Source organism: Lupinus angustifolius, chromosome LG08, assembly GCF_001865875.1.
Source record: "Lupinus angustifolius cultivar Tanjil chromosome LG08, LupAngTanjil_v1.0, whole genome shotgun sequence".
Taxonomy (NCBI): Eukaryota; Viridiplantae; Streptophyta; class Magnoliopsida; order Fabales; family Fabaceae; genus Lupinus; species Lupinus angustifolius.
In genome coordinates this window covers 4508859-4531599 of record NC_032016.1, presented here as the reverse complement: position 1 = coordinate 4531599, position 22741 = coordinate 4508859, and the positions used below count along the sequence as shown (strand labels likewise).

Sequence of the window (22741 nt, the reverse complement as noted above, 5' to 3'; positions counted from 1 at the left end):
CTTAAAAATAAGGGATAACAACCTTATCTTTAAAGAATAACAACTTATATTTGAGATAGATCAATATTACTTTTACAAGCAACAACCTTTTTAGATAGAAGGGTCATCTTTATTTTTTATGGGCAACCTACTTATTTTGGGGCTGGGATCCTCTCCAGTACTGGAGGGTCTAGTACTGGAATGTGAGGCCCAGATTTAATTTCATCATTTATAATATTTTTTGTTAAAAATGCTTTGAAATCTACACCATTTAAATATTTTTAAAATCACATGTCATAATCCTATGTGGTACTGGACCATCTGGAGAGAATCCATTTTCCTTATTTTGAGGGGCAATACATTTTTTTTCCTTGAAAGACATTAGTCAATAGTCGTATTCTTGATTGACACCATATTATTGAGTTACTTAGTCATATTGTTGATAAAGAGTAGCCATATTGTCTAGTGACAATGGTCATTGCAACAATCATATTGTTTAGTGAATTAGGCTCATGGAGATATCCAATTTGCACAATTTTTGGCATCATCGTGAAATATCTTAAAGAGTGTTACTAAGACATACAAATTTAGTTCACAATAAAACCAGTAATATTTTAGGTGACATAATTAATATTTTTAATTTGGTAACAGTAGTTTACAACTTTACATATACAAATTTATAATTGCATACTACAAGTATTTAAGATTTGATTTTTTGATGTACAACACCCATTATTCGTTTAATTTGGATTGTTATACTCTTTGCAACACAACGTACATTTTTTCTATCAAAATTTCATCAACACAATACATAAATTCAATGTTTATAACATCATAAAAATAACTAACAAATAAAATATAAAATATTATTATGACATGAAACAACCATCTTGAAATGATCAAATCAATATAAACCGAATGTATTTCTAAAATAATAACAACAATTAATTTTTTAACTTGTTTACGATGGAATGCTCTTCAGATTATTTTTCACTAAACACCTGCACGTGCTAAAATGATGCGAAAAGATTGACACCAAGGCCAACACAAACACCAGAATAAAAAGGATACTAGAGCCAGAAACACAGCACAACCACTAACAACGTAAACCCATGTCATCATTTTTGTTCAGTGATATTTGCTTTCTTCTGAAACTGTGAGTTCCCTTTGATGTATCAGATTCAATGTTAAATATCAGAAAGAGTATGGGATACATGAAATAGAGCTAAAATCAAAGAAATATACATATACCTCGTTGTTCAAAAGGGTAATTACATTTATATGATTAATACACAGTCACGTAATAATGCACCATAATTACAAAACAAAGTTAGCACAATTCTGTAATCAAATGATGCATCATGCCTAAATTAATTCATATCATAATATCTTTAGTCACATCTTAACCATAATGTTCTATTACAAAAGTTTGTGAGCAGCCTCACCTCAAAATTTAATTAGAGGTCACACTCATCTTACTCACATCTCATTAAACATATAAAGATTTAAATATATATCATCCGTCATTCAATTGTATTATTTTTTATTTATGAATTAATGATAATTAGATATGAATAATAGATGATACATTAATAGTATATAAATTTCTTACACGGTTTGTATATATATTTTTATCAATAAACAAAGTATTACTTTGGTACGCATATTACTTTTTGTATGATAAACAAAAATTGTGAATGCCATATGTGACTGAAAAGGAAATATAATTTATTTAACTATAGTAGATTATCCCTTGTAGAATGATTTCCAATATACTACAATTATATATTAATATTATTGTAATTTAGCATAACATATTGAATATAAGGTTTAAAATGTAATGAATAGTTGATTTTACCTATTACACTTTTAATCCTACATAATATTTTAAAATCCTCTCTAACTAATTAAACCAGAATAATTATAATAACAATGCAATTAATGTTCCCAAATGCACAAACTCAAATAGGTAGCTGTTAGATATAAGTGAGATATTATCAATACAATTTTTTTACAACTTTAAAATAACAAGTCGTTGTAGTATAGTGGTAAGTATTCCCGCCTGTCACGCGGGTGACCCGGGTTCGATCCCCGGCAGCGGCGTTAATTTTTATAAAATTCGGCTTAGAGAGTAATCAAGCAGATGCAATGCCTATTATTAACTGGTCAAATGGAGCAAAGAAAGGTTGCAAAGATGGGAATAATCTGTGACATGAGTACTATAAAGTATAAAGCTGGGTCCTGTAGAAATATACTAACAAGCTTTGTTATCGTGTGAGATTATATCTAACTCAGTTCTGGTTAGCCATAAAATAACAAAAAGTAGAGGATTTTTGTTGTCTACTAAATAACGGTAAAATAATAATAACGTGTTATTGTTTAAAATATCCAGAAACCCAATTAAATTAATTACTTTTATCTTTATTAATCTTTATAATTTAATTGTAACTTCCTCTTATATTTTGACATAATAAATAGTCAATAAAGGTCTTAAAAAAACAAATTCAATAAGAAATGAAAATTTGGAGTTAAGTAAAAAATAATTTATCTTGATTTCATATTTTAATAATTCAATACACATTTGTTTTTTTATTTTGTAGCTATACTTTTATTTACATGAATTTATCTATAATGTAATTTCTGAATACGTTTTCTTAACATATGATTAGTGTAAATAATGAGTACAGTAACATATGTTTGCTAATTGAGGTTTTTGATGGAAATAAGAAAAAGATTTAATATATGTACCTTAACAATATTAGTATTTTTTACATTATTAGTAATAATAAATGATATGTTGACAATATAATTTTTTTTGCATTAATAATACATAAAATTTAAATTCATAAGAAGAAAAAAAAGGAGACTCCAATTATCTCATTAACATATTTGATATTTCATACATAATATTCGTCTTTAGATATATTCTTCTTCAAAATTTAACCAGCAAATACATACATCACATTACATTGTCTTATATGAAGTTTCAGTGGCTGAAAGTGAATATTACATACCACATTGCTTCAATCCTTCAATCTTGGTTTTTGAGAAATGGCTTCACCTTCTCTTCATCTTCTTCCACCTCTCTATTCTTCCCATCAATTCCCTTCCCTTTCCCTAACCTCACTCAGAGTCACAACTCCTACTACTTCCTTTTCTCTCAATACCATTTCCTCAATCAAACCTCTTACGCTGCGTTTCGCTCTAACCGACTCCAACTCCCCCAAATCCATTCAACCTGATCCTCAATCTCTCCTCCAAAACATTGCTGTAAGCCCATTTATTTTTTCCCACTTCCCGAAACAGTCTCTTCACTTATAAGCATAAGACTGTGTACATTTACCTTCTTCGTATTCGGACCGCCCTTCAACTCTATAACATTTAAAAATAAAAAATTAGAATAATTAATGGTCCTATTTTTATTTATTTTGAATTTTGTAATTCATGTGTTTCAGGAAAGTTTTGATCTTCCTTCTGATTACTTTGCGAAGCTTCCCCGCGATCTTCGGTTAGATGTAAGTTCAGTTGAATATTTTCCATTTATTAATTATTGACAAATTCAGTAATGCATGTTTCTTTTGAATCATGTATATGATTTGTGAAGCTAAATGATGCTGCTTTCGACCTTTCAAACGGACCTATCTTGGACGAGGTTGGTACTTCTTACTACTTAGGAATTTGAATGCAAGCATAACTTAGATTTCAAATAATATAAAATAATGTTGTTGTTAGGTATATTCAAGTAATATAAAACATTAAATGCAAAAGACTCATGAATAAGGTTTTGATTCATAACATGATATCTCACTTATGAGGTGACTCTTCACTTTTTCCCATGGCTCGGTAAGTAACAATAGGATTCTCTAGTGGTTAAAGGCTCCTCGGTCGTGGATGAGTCCAATATTATAATGCTAAGGGTTGCCCCACTCAGCTTTTAAATAAAATTGTTCCTGATAAAATGGTTTCACATAGAAGAAAACCTTTTTCTTCTTTTACAAGCAACATAATTATTCATGGAAAGTTATATTTGAAGCATTTGATTATGAAGTTCACATGTAACATAGTGCCATGGTAGCATTTGGGTGGGCGTACAAAATATGATAATGGAACAGAAACAAATATTCTGCTATGTTATTTTTGGCTCCAGCTTTTCAATAGATCCAAAATGTTTCACTTAATCTCATATTCTGTCTTGTTATGTTCTGTTCTATTTATAAAATACACCCAACAAAGAATATAATTCATATAATATGTTCCATGCTATTCTAACATGTCTACCAAACGCTGTCATGTGTGTCCGATGTATTCCGATTATATAATAGAACAGATTTTTCTTTGAACTCATTGCATTGTATATTAAGTAATGGGAATATACTTTCTCAGTGCGGCCAAGAGTTGGGACAGATATTGTTAAACCTCTCAAGAGCATGGGAAATTGCTGATACATCAACTTCCCACTCTTTAGTTTCTAAGCTTCCTATTGTTGAGGCCAATTTGTCAGGCACTGCCAAATCAGGTAAGGCAATGAATGAGAAAGTAATCAGTGTGTTTTAATAGGACAAAAAATAAAACGGTTGTGGTTTGACTTGAAGATCCATTTGCACTCTTTGCTACTTAGCGCTAGGCAAGCGTTTAGTATCTGCAGGAAGAAGGTTTCAATCAATGGGACAGTATGGCCAAGGTGAGGCACAAAAGGTATTTAAACTATACTCAATACGTGCTTTTGGTTTTCTGGCTTCCAAGCTTCCTAGTGATGCTATGAGAAAATATTGACATTTTGGGGAAATGCTTATATATCTAATCAGAACATGTTACTACTGAACCAAAGTTATTTCATGCATTAACTTTGTATGAAAACATTTTTTACTGCTTGTAAATGTGAAAGATAACATGCTTCTGCAGTGACTATATGCTAAGACAATGCAAATCAATTTTCTGAGTATTCATTAGCATGTTCTAGTCAACTTTCTTTTTGGAATTGTAGTTTTTATTCAAGCAAGTCTGATACGTGGCCGTGTTTAACCATCATAGATTTCAAAAGCAATGATTGCAGCTGGAAAAGCTCTATCTGATAGTTCGACATCTGCAGAATTAGATGAACAACCCAAAGAGGAAACTAGGACGTTTAAGGTCGGTAAATAATCTGTCTCAGTTTATAGGAAGTTTCCTGTAACAAGTATTACTATGAAACTGCAACACTAATAATTCTATTGCCAACTGCAGTTTGGAGAGTTGCAGGTTGAAATAACGCCAGATAAAGCCAATATCGGAGCTGTGATTGGAATCGCTTTTGGGTAAGTTGCCCATGTTAAACATAACTTTGTTAAGAAAGAGGCTTGAGACTGGGAGAACATAATCATTGTTTAATTGCCTGATTGCAATGTAAACTTGGAACATAGGTTTCTTTCATGGGAAATAGCTCAGGGAATTCAAGACATTCCTGAGAGTTCTTTGCAGTATGCAAATAACAATGCTCTTCTGCTTGCTAAGGTACTTAGAGATAACTTCTTGCTCACATCAATCCTCTTGTTTTGTTTAATACCGATTTCTGATGCCTAAAGTGTTTGAATATTTGGCTGCAGTCTTTAAGGGTAGCACTGCTTAGTATTTTCTACTTCTCCACATTCTTATCTGCATCTACTGTAGTGGGACTTGTTCTACTTGGGATTCAGCTCAAATCAAAGAAAAGTTAAGCTTTTGGTGCTTCCTTCACCCAGTTTTGCATGTAAATGGTGTAGTAGATGGACATTATGTATAAGTTTGTGAGTAGTATACAATCATGGTAGCAATACTTCTGTTTAATGTAAAAATATCATATGGTCCTAAGCATCCAGATTAAGTTAACAACTCTCACTTGGTTAAATTTCCTTTTTCTTTCCTGCCAAATTTCTAATATTGGAAGTTGGAACTTTGTGATATGTATAATGGATGGAATGATAAGTAATTATGTATACTTCACTAGTTCCATTGTTTCTTCTCAGGAAGAAAAACATAATTCGAATTGTTATTCTGTGTTTGCCTCAACAGCTCAGTCTAATGAAAAAATGTCTGTGTTTTGAGATTCATGAATTTGTTAATGTTGAAATATATTGTATCATGTAAATAATAGTGTATGTGAATATGTGAGATTATATTGTTGGGTTAGTTCTAACTCAAGTGATTAGCTTCTAAGAACAAAAGGGTTACTTGAGGTTAATTAGTTTTTGTTAGGGTAGTTAAATTTTCCTTCATTTTATATAAATGATTTAATATAACTTTGTATATTCAATTTCAATATTCATTCAATGAAAAGTTACATTCATTTCTTGCTCTTTGATTTCTAATATGATATCAGAGCAATGTAATTATGTCTTTTTATCCATCAACTTCTCTTCTTGTGCTTTCTTTGCTTATGAGCAAAATTCTTTATCCATTATGGGTCAAATAATGAGCAATGGATTGGTGAAGAAGAAACTTGTGTTTCTCTTTCTTCATCTATGCATGATGGTGTCAAGACTAAGGGTGAAGTTGAATGCATGGAGTTGGGGAATCATGCTCAATGGTGCTCTTGTGATGGATCCCTCTCTGTTTCTACTGGTTCATATTGTCTTATGGACTGCTAAAATTGCAGTTCTCATTCAAGCCTTTTTCATCATGTTGAAGAATGCTTAATCAAGTTTATGTAATCAAAAGTTAATAAGAATAAGGACTATCAAGACTCATTCAAGAACTGCATATACTAGAATCACAATCATCTTGTTGGGGTTTCTATGCAACATGGTTGCAAACTTGTTGCCATCCATTAATGTTTGTTTCTTGAATAGCTTCAAATTCTATTGAAGCATATAAAGATTATATTTTGAGCCTCACCCACAATCACCTGCCTCAAAATCAATTCTAGGTCGATTTTGCTAAGCCTCATAGAGTGGTTCACTTCAGTTTGATGGAGGTGGACTGGTTTAGCAATTTGTTCAATAGAATACTTCCATTTTCTCTGACTGAGCATCATGCAGCTGCAACAAAAAGAGGGAGTTTGGTTTTTTTCAATGTTAGCAATAACAATTTCACAGGTCAAATTCCAATTTCTCCTTTTTTGCATTAATGACCAAGACTCGTCCTCTGTGAGATTCTTGGATTATTCCCTTAATGATTTTGATGGTGCCATTCAGCCTGGACTAGGAGCATGTTCCAAGCTTGAGAAATTTAGAGCAGGCTTCAATTTTCTATCACTGAAAATCCCAAATAATATTTTTTATGCTGTTTTGTCTCGCAGAAATATCATTGCCTATAAATAAACTCATTGGAACCATTTGTGATGACATTTTTTGTGCTGAATATTCTACTGGTTTTGGAAATGATTGTGGTGCTTATTCTTCCCATTATTTTCCTATTTGTGACTTATTGCACGAGTCGTTTAAATCCTGATATGTGGACCTTTGAGTTGAAATGGTTTTACAATTCACGCTACTCCGAAATATGATTTTAGTTATATAAGCTTTGAGGCTTTGGGTTATGGTTTTACCAAAGATGATTTTGATAGAATATGAAACTCATGCCACTGTTTTGGATAAGTGGTTAGCTTGGTAAAAGAAACCTTATGAAGGTGTCAAGGTGTGCTTATGAAGTTTGAATATCAGCAAAAAGTTGCAATTCCAAATTAATTAACTCCATTTCATTTATACTCTATTCTTTACTCCTACCTGATACAATATCATTATAGTGTGTTTTCACATCAATAAAATTGTATATTAAGATCGAGATTTCGATCCATTTTTTCCTTTCATTATTAATGGTTAATTTGCTTCTGTTTATGGTGGTTAAACTTATATATAGCTTCTGTCATGGATGGTTAAACATTGGATGGTGAGCTTCTATGCATGGTGGTTAAGAAAAAAAAAATATAGCTTCTATCATGGATGGTTAAACGTTTAATGATATAGCTTCTGTCATGTGATTAAGCACTTCAAATCAATTCCAAGCTAGGAGTCTAAAATTTCCACTCTCCAACTTGAGGGGAATGTTGAAATATATTGCATTATGTAAATAATAGTGTATGTGAATATATAAGATTGTATTGTTGAGTTAGTTCTAACTCAAGTGAATAGCTTCTAAGAACAAAATGGTTAGTTGAGGTTAGTTAGTTTTTGTTATGGTAGTTAGTTTTTGTTATGGTAGTAGTTTTTCATTCATTTTATAGAAAAGGATTCGCTATAACTTTATATATTCAATTTCAATATTTATTCAATAAAAATTTACATTCATTTCTTGCTGTTTATTTTCTAATAGTTAACACCTAAGATGCTTGCTGATTAATGTGTTTGTCTAGTTCAACTTGTGCTACAATAATGTCGATGTTTTTAACAAGGGAATAATGCCTTATGATTTGGGAATATTATGTTGAGCACATCTGCATTTGGGATAGTGCAATTTGTGATCAAATTTATGCCCAAACCGTGAGTGAGGCCTACGATTTTTGGTATCCATTCCATCCATCTGAAATGGCCAACAATTTGATTATTCAACAGATATTATCAAGCATCACAAAGTATATATCCTATGAATCTCAGCACCATTTTGACCTAGGATTCAAGAAACTACCTAACCACGAATCGATCGTATTCATGCTTCTTCAACGCACTACAATTACATAAAAATGAATCCGTCCCTGGAATACTGCAAGTTTTTTTTGTCTTCCTCTTCGTTAATTTGTTTTATATCTCCGTATTGGAATGTCTAGAAAATTAATTTGGAGGACTCTCCAAGTTTGTGAGTTGTAATGATTGCATCATGAATACTTTTCTCTACTGATCTAATTTTCGATTGAATTTCAATAATCCTATCTATGTAGCCTACTTATACAGAGGGCATTGTTCATTTCAATAAATATATAGGGTATTATTTTTAAGATCTTTCCTAATATATTGAATATCGGCTAAAAGAAAATGATGATGAAAAGACTTTCTTGACTCAAGTAAAAAAAAATTGGTTAAAGATCACCCTGAAAAAAGAGGAGAATTTCTAATGAAAAAAATAAGTGGCTATGAGAAACCAACATTAATGTTTTTTTCCATTTGACCACATAATCTTGTAATTGTGTGAGAAATATTTGAGTGGGAGTGAAATTGGATGTACTTGTGTTTTGGGAAGTGAGTAAAACACTTTTAGTTCTCTTTTATCATAGTGAAATAATCTTTGTTGCTCTTTAGCTGTGGACGTAGGCAAATTGCCGAATCACATTAAATTCTTTGTGCCATTTTCTCTATTATATTTTCTATATGAGTCTTCCGCTCTAACACAATATATGATCAATTCCAAATGGTGATCACTTCAAATTTATATATAATTAAAGCATTATTCATCGCTCATTTGTATTATTTTTATTTAAGAAAGTTAATATCAATAATGATTAATATGAATAATAGATGATACAATGACATAATAATTTTAATTACACTATCCTATATATTTTTTTCTTATTTTCTTTGTCTCATTAAATACCAATATTACTTAAATATTAAAAGCTTAAAATAAAATTGTAGTCCAGCAATTTCTTTTAATATAAAATTTTAATTTAAAGTGGGCAAGGGGGTTTATTAAAATTTCAATAAGTTGAAACACAATCAAACAGGTCACTATATAAGATCACTGACTAATAGATCTCAATTTCAAATTTTAGAAAAAACTATATTAAAATTGCTTACACCTATCATGGTGGATGTCACTAGATAAGATGAAATATTAGAACAAGTTTGAGGTTTTGTCTATATATTTTAAATGAGTGTAATATAAAAATTCATACATAGTTGATATATCATTTACTATTCATTTAAATTACTTTTATTTAAAAATCAATGATAAATAAAAATTAATAATATATAATATAATGACAATGTAAAAAACTCTTACACTATCAAAATATATATATATATATATATTTTCTTTTTTTAAATTGTATTTTCAAAACAAAACATCCATAGCAAAACTTGAGCTGGAATGTTTTTTTAATTATTCTTAAAATAATTTCATCTCATCTATACCTTATTTTTTTTACTTTCACTTTGTGCATTTCCTATTTCCTACCCCCTAAAAAAGTCTGAGAGTAACATTTTCCTTTTATTAAGAGTAAATTACACTGACATCCCTGAATTTTAGTGAAATTACATAAACCATCAATCACTTTTCTAAACTTACACAAACCTCCCCTAGTTTTGTACTTACTTTCATTACACTGACCACTGTATAAGAAATAATTGTAATTTTTAAACAAAAAAATGTGATAAATGCAATTAAGTTAAACAAAACATGATATATTTTGTAGACAAGTCTAAATAATATACAAATCAATGTATCTTTATTATTATTTTTTTGTTCGTTACACTACATTATAAGAGTGATTTAAACAATATTTCTTTATAATTGTTGATGCATTTTGTAACAAAAAAAAATAATAAAGATACATTGATTTGTATATTATTTAGACTTGTCTACACGTCATGTTTTGTTTAACTTAATTGCATTTATCACATTTTTTGTTTAAAAATTTACACTTATTTCTTATACAGGGGTGGTCAGTGTAATGAAACAAAACTAGAGGAAGTTTGTGTAAGTTTAAAAAAGTAAAGGGTGGTTTGTGTAATTTCACTAAAACTCAGAGGTATCAATGTAATTTACTCTTTTCTTAATAACTAAATTAAGAAGGATTTTAAAAGATTAAAATCTTAATTCCTAACAATTAAACTGCAGGTGGGGGTATAAAACCCACTCGGTTCACACTGCATCTTTTTAAAACTCCCATTGTGCCTTATCATCATTCATTCCCACTCAAAACAACAACTTCACACTTTCCCTCACTAAACTCAACTTCCTATATAATCTCCTTCATGTCTTCACTTCTCTCTCTTCACACTCCTCACACTTTCAGTTACGCTCCTTTCTCATTCAAATCTAACCGCTTCTTCTCTCCCCGAACCACCGTCGTTGTTAGCGCCGCCGTTTCTTCTCCAGAGAAGCGAACCAGAAAGAAGAAGCAACTCAATAAGGACGATGAATCTTCGTTGGAGAATAACCTTCGCTACACTTTCATGGAGAATCTCATGGACCGTGCTAGAAACCGTGACTCCGCCGCCGTTACCGGTCTTATCTATGACATGATTGCCGCCGGTCTTAATCCTGGTCCTCGCTCCTTCCATGCGTTGGTTGTGTCGCATGTTCTTAACGGTGATGAACAAGCTGCGGTGAGTTATGGTTTTATTTGAGAAATTGAATAGAAATTGTTTTATGTTTTTTTTTATATATTTGAGGATTTGGAGGATTGTGTTATGGAAATGTAGATGGATTCGTTGAGAAGAGAGTTGAGTTCGGGGCTTCGACCGGTTCACGAGACTTTTGTGGCATTGGCGAGGTTGTTTGGGTCTAAAGGGCGTGCTATCAGAGGTCTAGAAATACTTGGAGCAATGGAAAAGCTTAATTATGATATTCGTCATGCTTGGCTAGTTCTAATTGGTATCATTATCGCGCTTCAAATTTATTTATTTTATTTAGAATTTAATTTTGATGCTGCTGGTGTAAATTTTAAGCTAACATCCATACACCATAGTTTTAAATTATGGTTGCTATCACATGAGATTGCAGCGAAATGTAGTTGATGTGATTATAATTAGGGTCATGATATGATTACTAAAACCATAATATTATGGCGTGAATTGTGGTTTTGGGTTGTAATTTTAAACTATGCAATCAAGCAATCACATATAAGAATTGTTAGTGCAGCGGAAGCGATCGTTGCGCAGAGTTGACCACAAGTAATCAAATAATGTGCATAGAATAAATAGAACAGAAGAAACAAGAGAATTTGTTAACGGGGTTCAGCCAATTGTGCCTACGTCCCCAGGAGCGCTGAGCGGCTACCAAGATATTATTAGAGAATAAGTATTACAAACCCTAGCACACCCATGGGCCTACCTACCTGCCCATGAGGTGTTTCTATTAGGTGCTTATATATTGTGTACATTATAAAAATGGACTTGAGTCTAATATATAACATTGATATTCTACTCTATTCTAATTCTAGGCAATATGAGACTTCATATAATAACATGTTTCAAACATCCCCAACAATCTCCATCTTGATTGAAATAGACGAATATCTCGCTCCTTAGGAAATCTACACAAAAATCTCCACATTGTTCAATGTCTAATTGTCTTTAATTGCTCCCTTATAGCATAGACATTCTGAGTATCATTGACGATGTTATCAAGAGTCTAGCTCTCCAAACTTATAGTGCAGCTTCCCGTACCGCCATCAAATGGAACCTCTACACAAAAGTTCATCAACAATTGTCCTCTGCAATACTCAGTCAAACTGAACCTTAGAGCTTCCTTGGAAAGCCTCAACTGCTACCACTATTGTCTACTTCGACAATCCTAGTTCAAAAGAACTATCATATTTCACTATAAGGAGTATACCCACAACATATACCTTGCGTTAATGCTAACTAATGTCCGTGTCATATCTTTGCATCCAAGTCAATGCCCATGTCACACATCTGCATCTCTACCAATGCTCGTGTTACAATTTGCATCAAAGCCAATGTCTATGTCACACCCTACATCAAAGTCAGCCATCGCCCTTGTGCTTTTGTGGATCTGCTAACAATTAATATCTTTCACTATGACGTCTCACACACGCCATTACGATAGTCTCTTTCTCATCTCCAATGAGAACATTCTCTCAACATCTAAAGAGATATTGTCAGCATCTAACTCAACACCTTTGTCTCTATCTCCACCTTGATCCTAACCCAATACATGAACTTATGGGGTTCTGGATCAACGCATACATCGCCCACACTACAGTTCCGCCATGTTTCTTTCTCATTCAACTCATCTACTCTATCTTTGTCATTACCTTTGACGCACCTTGTCTAGCCATCACGCCTTCACCCTCTTTAGCCATTATCTGACGTCTGGGTTCAAAGCCAACTACCAATTGGCTCTGATACCAATTGTTGGTGCAGCGGAAGCAATCGTTGTGCAGCGTTGGTCACAAGTAATCAAATAATGTGCATGTAATAAATAGAAGAGAAGAAACAATGGAATTTGTTAACGGTAGCGCTGAGCGGCTATCAAGACATTATTAGAGAATAAGGATTACAAATCCTAGCACACCCATGGGCCAACTGCCCATGATGTATTTCTATTAGGTGCTTATATCTGATGCACATTATAACAAGGGACTTAAGTCTAATATATAACATTGATATTCTACTCTGCTATCAAGATATTATTAGAGAATAAAGATTACAAATCCTAGCACACCCATGAGGTGTTTCTATTAGGTGCTTATATCTGGTGCACATTATAACAAGGGACTATATAACATTGATATTCTACTCTATTCTAATTCTAGGCAATATGAGACTTCATATAATAACATATTTCAAACACTTGAATACCATTGTTGGGTTTATTCAAGTGTGAACTCCCACATTGGATATGCGAGGAGGAGTGAAAGAGTTTATAAGAAGGAAAGACCCATTGACTAATGCCTTAAGGTTTTGGTTCAAGACGTGGTGTGTCACTTGTGACTCGGGGAGGAGTGAAAGAGTTTATAAGAAGGAAAGACCCATGGATTAATGCGTTAAAGTTTTTGGTTCAAGACGTGCTCACTTGTGACTCTTCACTCTTCCCATATCCATAACTTCCTGGTGGTTGGAGGCTCCCCGGTCATATTCTGGTCCAACAAGAATATATGTAAATATATGTAACTTGTAAGGTAGTTAACTAGTTATCAAGAAATTCAAGTATTTTCATGATGTGGTAGTGCATAATTGAATGCGTAAAATACTTCAATGCTGTCCGTGCATTCAAGCTAAATCCTTTTAGTATTATGTTATATTTGTTTCAGTCACTATCTCACTCCTTTATATGTTATGTTGCTTTAGGGGAACTTATTCGTAACAAGTATTTGGAAGATGCCAACCAAGTGTTCTTGAAGGGTGCCAAGGGTGGCCTCAAAGCTACTGATGAAATTTATGATACTTTAATTGAGGAAAACTGCAAAGTCGGAGATCATTCTAATGCCTTAGATATTTCATATGAGATGGAGGCAGCTGGCCGAATGGCAACGACATTCCACTTCAATTGTCTGCTTAGTGTTCAGGTTACTCTGCTCATTCTAGTTGTTGCACTCAAATTGTTTTGTACTAATCTCAGGGGTCAGTTTGGTATCAATATCACCTTAAAAGAGGGCTGAAAGGCCATTATTCATACATCATTATCATTGTATTTGTTGGCTTCGTTGTTTTACATTATGTTTATATATACATCATTATCATTAGTATTGCTTTCTTTAAATTGATCAGGCTACCTGTGGAATACCTGAAATAGCTTTTACAACTTTTGAGAACATGCTTTATGGAGAAGGTTTGCTCTCCTTATCTCTTTTTTTCTTCACCTCTCTTCTTTTGCTGACGCTTATATTTGTTTACTCCCAATGATTTTGTTTACCATTTTCAGGTAAGCTTGGTTTCTATTCCTTTGATTTGTGTCAACTGTGTTTTCTTCTTCTTCTTCTTCTTGTGTTTCTGCATTGGTAAGCCTCTTTCTCCCTTATTATCTCTATGTAAAGTTAATTATCTTTAATTTGTTACATAATAGATTTTATGAAGCCTGATACAGAGACTTACAATTGGGTTATTCAAGCATATACAAGAGCTGATTCTTATGACAGGTTAGTGTATGAGCACAATTGTCATAAGGCAATATTATTGCATGATAGTCTTTGTTCTTAACTGCTCATAATTGTCCTCCAATCTGTGTGACCATGTCCAGTTCTTATATGCAAACATCTTATTTCATAAAATACTGTTCCATATTTCTTTTTGTCCCTTTAATACTCCACAGTCCACATTTTGAGTTTGTGTTTGACTTCTAGGCTTCTAGCACTGCTCATAGTTCTTTCAGTTTGATTAAATAGTTATGAGGTCTCCCATGGGATTTCTTAAATTGGGTAGTCCCTGGACTTATATTTTCTATCACTCTTATCAACTTATTTGTATGTGGCATATAGAGTACAAGATGTTGCTGAGTTACTTGGCATGATGATTGAACATCATAAGCGCATACAGCCAAATGTGAAGACCCATGCGTAAGACAAGTCATTTCCTTTTGCAAAGTTTGACTATTGTAACATATTGGATGTCAAGTTATTTGAATTTATTGCTTATTTAGCCTTGTAAAACAGATTGTTTATCATTGCTATACTAACCTGAAGTTTGCAGCAAGACATGCCTCAAAACAGCAGATTGCAACAAAAGAACTTTGATATATGAGTTTGTATGTAACATTATTAAAGAGAAAATGAGAGAATATAGAACTTGTGGGAGGACGAGGTTCCTCCTAAACCAGAATGTAAAAATGAAAACAGTGAGCAAGGAGGCTAAGAAGTGCTATAAAGCTGCCTGCACAACAGTTAAGAAATTTCCCTTAAAACAACAATGAAGGGAGTTCCCAAGAGAAGCCATAATCATGATTCTTTAACATAACAATTGTATGGGCTAAGATGCCCCTGAAAAATATAGACATTCCACTCCAATCAAATACATCAGAGAACCACAAAAGCTGCACACTGCCACTAAATCACGATGTGCTTGGCCCAAAAAAGTAAAAATAGGAGTTGCAGGACTGTAAATTTAGAAGCTCAGGAGGCCAATCAGAATCCTGGTTTAATATATTGATTTTAGTGACACTTACTACTGCAACGATTCTAACTTTCACTAACACCAAAGTAATCTCCACCCACCCTTATGTTGACTATTTTGGGGATTATATGCTATTCAAATTTGAATTTTTTTTCCTCTATTTTCTGAAGGATCCAGGGATTATCAGGAAAGATGAGTAATAGGACTTGTTGTTTTTGGGACCAGATAGCATTCAATAAGCTGGCTTATTTAAATGAAAACGTTTTTTGCACAGGTGATGGATTTTGTATATGTCGCCATGACATTTCCTATTGACATGATTTGCCCTATACTTTTATGTAGGCTATTAGTGGAGTGTTTTACTAAGTACTGTGTAGTACGAGAAGCTATAAGGCATTTCCGTGCCCTTAAAAACTTCGAAGGGGGTACAAAAGTTCTACATAATGAAGGGAATTATGGAGATCCACTTTCTTTGTATCTTCGGGCTTTATGCCGGGAAGGTATGCTTATACTGGTTATGTATTATTAGTTTCTCCTTTTAAAGATGCTATCTTTTTCTTAAATGATTTATTATTTCATTTGATCTTCTGCATGAAATGTTAGAATATCTGAGGCATTCCTTGTACATTTGTAATGAATTTTCAGCTCAAAGTAGAATTTCATGGTAGTAGTTGATGCCTTATGGGTATTCTGCCATGCCATTATATGTAGAAGATCGAGTTCCATAAGATAGGAATATTTCTTTCGAAGCTATTTGTACATGTTTTGATGCCCTTGTCAGACCTTTTGTAAGTAATAACGATAATCATCATGGTAAAAAATTCTATATTATGGAGCTTGATATATAAATGTACAGAAATAGAATTGAAGTTTAGGACCAAACTCGTCTATGAATGCTTCGCCTCAGCCTGGTAGCCATTTTTGAATTCAGGAAGGATTGTTGAAATGCTTGAAGCTTTAGAAGCCATGGCCAAAGATAAGCAGACAATCCCTCCTAGGGCAATGCTTTTGAGCAGAAAATACCGAACATTAGTGAGCTCATGGATTGAACCTTTACAAGAGGAGGCTGAACTTGGCTATGATATTGATTACATTGCTAGGTAATAGGTATTGTTTCCTTTTCAGCAGCAGTTGCTATTTTGTATTTTATTATTTATCATTTATTCTATTTATGTTTGCATATATGCTGATAATTTATCTTTGGCTAGGGAACCAAGTCCCAATTAAAACTATTAAAATGATTTGATTTGTTTGTGTATACTATATATAGTTTTTATGCTGCACAAGAATTGTGTGCATAACAACACATGATATATTGCCTCTTGATAGTAAACTTGTTTCTATGGCTTTTATGTTCTGAAATCCGTGTAGTACCCAATACCTGGAAATACGCAAACCAAATATAAATAATGGGTCTTAATAAACTCCTGTTATTTCCTGGTATGAAAATTTGCCATCTTATTTTTTAGTTTCCTTTCATTCTATTTAATGCAGGCATGTGCTAGCAATGATGTATGTAGTATATATTAGCTAATGGGTTTCATGTTATGTTGTTGATTCTTTTTTAAATGAATCGGGCATGTGCCAAGAATGACTTAATACATACAACAACAAAAACCTTTCCCCACTAGGCGGATCAGCTACATCCTACATGGATTAAACAATGCCACTTTGTTGTTCAAAAACCAAATATTGTGATAGGTCATTTAGGTCTAAGTCCTTTCTAATAGTTTTCTTCAGAACATTTATTCTTAATCTTATCTTATATACTCACTCATCCAACACAATATTTTCATCTTTGCCTCACCTATCTTATGCTTTTGTTGGCACTTTAATCGATACATTTTATTATATTGATTCTTTTTATTAATGTGTTTATTCCTATTAATTGAAACAGATATGTCGCAGAGGGTGGCCTTACCGGAGAGCGCAAGCGGTGGGTGCCTAGAAGAGGTAAAACACCTCTAGATCCTGATGCAGATGGATTTATATACTCAAACCCAATGGAGACTTCCTTCAAACAAAGATGTCTCGAGGAGTTGAAGTTGCACCATAGAAAGCTTTTGAAGAACTTGCAGAATGAAGGACTTGCTGCTTTAGGGGATGGTGCATCTGAATCTGATTATATTAGAGTGCGGGAGAGGCTAAAAAAATTCATAAAGGGGCCTGAGCAGAATTCCCTAAAGCCCAAGGCTGCTAGTAAAATGCTTGTTTCTGAATTGAAGGAAGAACTAGAAGCACAAGGTTTACCTACTGATGGGACTAGAAATGTTCTTTACCAGCGTGTACAGAAAGCAAGGAGAATAAATCGATCTCGTGGTCGCCCCCTTTGGGTTCCACCAGTGGAAGAGGAGGAGGAAGAGGTTGATTCTTTTTATTTGTTCGACTTCTTTTTTCTTTTCTGCTCCATCTTGATCTTTAATATGTGATGCCTAAACTTAAATGTGACTCATGTTTCAGGTGGATGAAGAAGTGGATGAATTAATTTCGCGTATAAAGCTGCAGGAAGGAAATACAGAGTTCTGGAAGCGTCGCTTTTTAGGAGAAGACATAACTAGCAATAATGGAAAGCCAATGGATGCTGGTAAATCAGAGTCCGATGAAGTTTCAGATGATGTCGATGCTGTGGAAGATTCTGCAAAAGAGGTTGAGGATGATGAGGCAGACGATGATGAGGACGATGAGGAAGTAGAACAGGTAGAAGAGGAAGTAGAACAGGCAGAGAACCAAGATGTAGACAGGGTAAAGCAGAAGGAAGTTGAAGCTAAAAAGCCCCTTCAAATGATTGGAGTTCAGTTGTTTAAAGATTCTAACCAACCCACCTCTTCCAAAAAGTACAAAAAAACTTCTCGTCGATTGCTTGTTGAGGTATGAAAATCCTGTACTGTTCTTTTGGTAAAATGTTTTGGTGGGGGAGGTGTTCTGGACTGGTTACAGGACATGCGCGATCCTAATTGTTTTACGAACATAAGAGTTTGGAAGTTAAGGTCTTCAAAAGGCTTCAGACTATGAGCCCGAATGCCTTATAGTGTTAGGCTTGTACAAGGCAGCCAAAATAACACGTCTCTATGGCATTAAATGCTATATCATATTTGGATTATCCATAATCCTCAATGATAATGATATGAAATAGCATACCCCTTATATTATGGATAAATCTACTGGATTATCCTAAGATAAATCATGATTAACAGATCTGTATCTTCTATAATATATTTCTAATATAAAGGATAAGTCTATCTAAATCTGAAGAAGACAAAGGATATATCATCTGCAAGAGACTTAAGGAGCAACGAATCCTAATTTTTGTACCGCCTCTCAAGAGGTATAAGTAAGAGGTACCATAGGCTCACTTAACACACAACATCAGAGCAAAATTGCTAAACAACTGATGTATTATCTCCAACTTGAAGATAGAACTATATAGTCTTGATTCCCCTTGTTCACTAGAAGGTACGTAGGACCAAGGTTTAACCTTGTCAGGCTAAATTAACATTTTTACAGGTCCTGGTCTAAGCATACCAGAACATATTGGATCGTTAGGTGTGAGTGAGTCTTCAGTTCCGTCCAGCTAATTCAGTTCCTAGCGTTAAATGTTATCTGTAAAATGTTATGGTGGTGAAAGGGGGTCTGCAACCTGTTTAGACAATGTTCTAGACAAACGGTCCTGAAATATTGGGAAATATCAACTATCAAGAGAACATGGGATTTTGGGTGCATGATCATTCATGAGAGCCACATGTGCACCTTAAGCCTGCATTTACTGTTGATATTACAATACTTCATTCTTTGTTGCTGTGTTGCATCTTGATGACTTTGATGTTGTTTGTGTATCTAAAGTTTCTTTCTTGCAGGATGATGCTGATGATGATTGGTTTCCTGATGACATATTTGAGGCATTCAAGGAACTGAGGAAGCGGAAAGTATTTGATGTATCAGATATGTATACCTTAGCAGATGCTTGGGGATGGACATGGGAGAGAGAACTGAAGAATAAACCTCCTCGTAGATGGTCACAGGAATGGGAAGTAGAGTTGGCAATCAAAGTTATGCAGAAGGCAAGTAACTAACCTTGTTTTGTTTTGACTGCAAGCTTGCTTCTTGTTGAATTGGTTTGAAATAGTCATATAGGTTGGTATCTCATAGAAAAAGATCAGAATTACTGTCTCTTCATGTGTACAACATGAAAACTATCCTTTATAATAACATCTTTTGTCATATAGGTAAAGTATATTCAGTGTATCTGATGTCTGAGTAAACCATCCTTTTATAAGAAAGAAAAAAGACTACTTTGATGTGTATCTGTCTGCTTAAGCGTTATTTGTCTATTGCATTAAAATTTAAAGAAAAAAGAAAAAGAAGACTACTTTGATGTTTACCTAACTGCTTGTAGATTCCTGTTCAAGCACACTGTAATATTTCATTCAGTTTTGAATCTTTGCACAGAAATTTCTACAAAAATTGGTTATCCTTGCAAACATTGTTAAGTCTTCCCTTAGCATTGTTAAGATTTAAAACCTTCTTTAAACCAAAAAGTATATATTCTGATTTTTGGAGTGAGCACATCAAATAAATTGTTGATTAGCAGGGATACTTGGTCTTTTCTGGATATTGACCAATATTTTTCACTAGTATGCTCTTCTTTGCTGAATGAGAATATGGGCTATATGTTGCAGGTCATAGAATTGGGAGGGACACCCACTATAGGAGATTGTGCGATAATCATACGTGCAGCTATAAGGGCACCTTTACCTTCAGCTTTCTTGACAATCTTGCAGATAACTCATAGTCTTGGTTATAAGTTTGGGAGGTAATGTCGTTTTCTTTGTAAAACATGATTCTCGTAATTCCAGACTGGATTATCCAACCCAGTGATAAGATATTTTGACATGTTATGTACTTTTCTTGTCTGGTAACGACCAGAAAAAGAAAGGCTAGACCCATCTAAAGATTTTGAAAAATTATGTCCTAAAATTGGTAATTGAAAGTTGAAACCATAAAGGAGAAACACTAGAAATACATTCTTTTCAACACCCTCTTTAACATGATATAGTGGGTTCCACATGAAATTCACCAAATGATATGATAGGATGGCTAAAAAAGATTATTTTTGTCCCCTTCCTTTTTCCTCCCATATATGAAGATGACCATAGTTCGTGTAAGTGATGTTACATAACACTCTTCAAATTCATTTTATTTGCTGTTCTGCTTTAATATGTGTAACTTGACTTTTTTTCTTCACTTCAATCAAATCTCTTTTTTCCAACTTGTGGTTTTAGATTTAAAGGGTGGGATGGGATAATTAGTAATCTAAGTTGTCTTGCTATGGAGCATAGACAAAATGGACATTGTGTGCACTTGAAATGCACTTAAGTTTTATCTGTATTAAAGTTAGGGGCTGCATAATTCCACATTGGAACAAATTAGGAAATAACTCTGTGTATTACTGTTGTGTAGAAAAAAGTGATGTTGCATTAAACCTTTGTGCACTTTGAGTTTTTTATTTCATAATTTCCTATCATCAAGGCTGAATCATTATGACCGGTTTGGATTAAGATTGTGCAGCTTTCTAATCACTATGGTGCTCGAGAACTGCAAAATGAAGCCAATCTTGGTTTTCTGCTGTCCCATACCTGTTTCCGTTTCTGCTAAATGTTTCCCTTTTTCCTCATATTTGCAGACCCCTTTATGATGAGATCATTTCTCTATGCCTTGATCTTGGGGAACTAGATGCTGCTGTTGCAGTAGTTGCAGACTTGGAGACAACAGGGATCTTGGTTTCAGACGAGACCTTAGATAGGGTCATTTCTTCAAAACAGAGGATTAGCAATACTTCCAACTATAACAATAACAACATTATAGATGTATGATTGTAAACTCAGACCTTCAAGTTGTACGAGTAAAACTTGCATGGGCACATGAGCACAACTGTTCAAAATCTTAAGACAACGTTAGAATAATTATAGGAAAGGCATTTTGTTATTTAAGATTTATTACTTTTAATGTTGGTTCCTCCTTTTAGGCATTGTGCCCATACACAATTTAGGCATGTTGTACTTTATTGCAAAGGAAGAGATAATGGATGTTATTTTTTGGTTACAATCCCTTCACCTTGTGTTAAGGAACTAATCCCTTTTGGGGTGCGTGATTGCTCTCCCAACAAGTGTCGCTCATAGGAATCGAATCCTTAACCTTTTGGTTGGTTATCCTGGTGATCTAGTGGGGCCTTGCACCACTAGACCAACACCTATCATTATTACACTCTTGTGCAGATTTTTTGATGAGCCTAGTGTGAAGTATCAGACTTTGTATTTATTAAGTTGCCACAACATTGCTTTTAGTATGAAGAAAAAAAGGTGGCCACTAATGGTGCTTACTACAGAATAATTCATTTGTATTTATATATTTTTCTCCTTGACTCTCAATTCTCAATTATAAAATTTAGGTTACCAATCCAAATAACTTAAGAGGACCTATTTGAAAAGAGAAGAAAAATTAGAGTATTGATCCAACTATAAGATTAATGTTTACATTTTCAAATCCCGAAAATAACCTCTGGTTATGGAATAATGGAATAAGACTGCTTACATCTTATCCTTACATACACCATCCTACCATTTTTTCATAGTTTTATTGTTAAAAGTGCTTCTTCTTAGCTTGACTACCTCATCCCTGAAAAGATCAAGAAACCCATGAAGATTTGATTAACAATTATGTCCTCCAGAGTTGAAAAAGAATCTCTTACATAGTAAAAAAACCACTTGACTACTGTAGTGCCTACATGCAATAGGAAGAAGTTATACTTAGTGGAACAATCCCTTGATTAGGTATAAATGTGTTGTGAATATACTAAGTGGTCCGATCAGTTTGACTATTGACCAGACTTGAAAACGACTTTGGTTTATAGTCTTAATTGAATGAGAGTTGGACCGCTTTGAATTGGGAAAATTCCGATTCGGTTGTGTTAAACACGGTTAAACCATAATAACCAAAGAAGTAAAGCAGACGGTACTTAAAATTTAAAAAAAAATGGAACACTACTCTAATCTTTTTGTTTTACTCTAGTCTAAATTTTTTTTAGA

At 33.6% G+C, this 22741-nt stretch overlaps 2 protein-coding genes and 1 non-coding gene across 3 annotated transcripts; all 3 read left to right on the top strand.

The window, feature by feature from the left end:
* On the top strand, positions 2011-2082 carry TRNAD-GUC. Its single transcript has one exon. It is a non-coding gene; the product is annotated as a tRNA-Asp (tRNA).
* On the top strand, positions 2967-5927 carry LOC109354280. Its single transcript, XM_019596664.1, has 9 exons — positions 2967-3249; positions 3435-3494; positions 3584-3631; positions 4363-4495; positions 4598-4674; positions 5011-5109; positions 5203-5273; positions 5379-5469; positions 5562-5927. The coding sequence occupies exons 1-9, from the start codon at positions 3031-3033 to the stop codon at positions 5670-5672; spliced, it is 909 nt and encodes a 302-aa protein (XP_019452209.1). The 5' UTR covers positions 2967-3030; the 3' UTR covers positions 5673-5927.
* LOC109354278 lies at positions 10717-21662 on the top strand. The gene is made up of 13 exons (XM_019596662.1): positions 10717-11192; positions 11289-11460; positions 13902-14119; positions 14322-14382; positions 14617-14689; positions 15029-15106; positions 16002-16159; positions 16591-16759; positions 17557-18022; positions 18120-18527; positions 19514-19717; positions 20336-20469; positions 21340-21662. The coding sequence occupies exons 1-13, from the start codon at positions 10839-10841 to the stop codon at positions 21527-21529; spliced, it is 2685 nt and encodes an 894-aa protein (XP_019452207.1). The 5' UTR covers positions 10717-10838; the 3' UTR covers positions 21530-21662.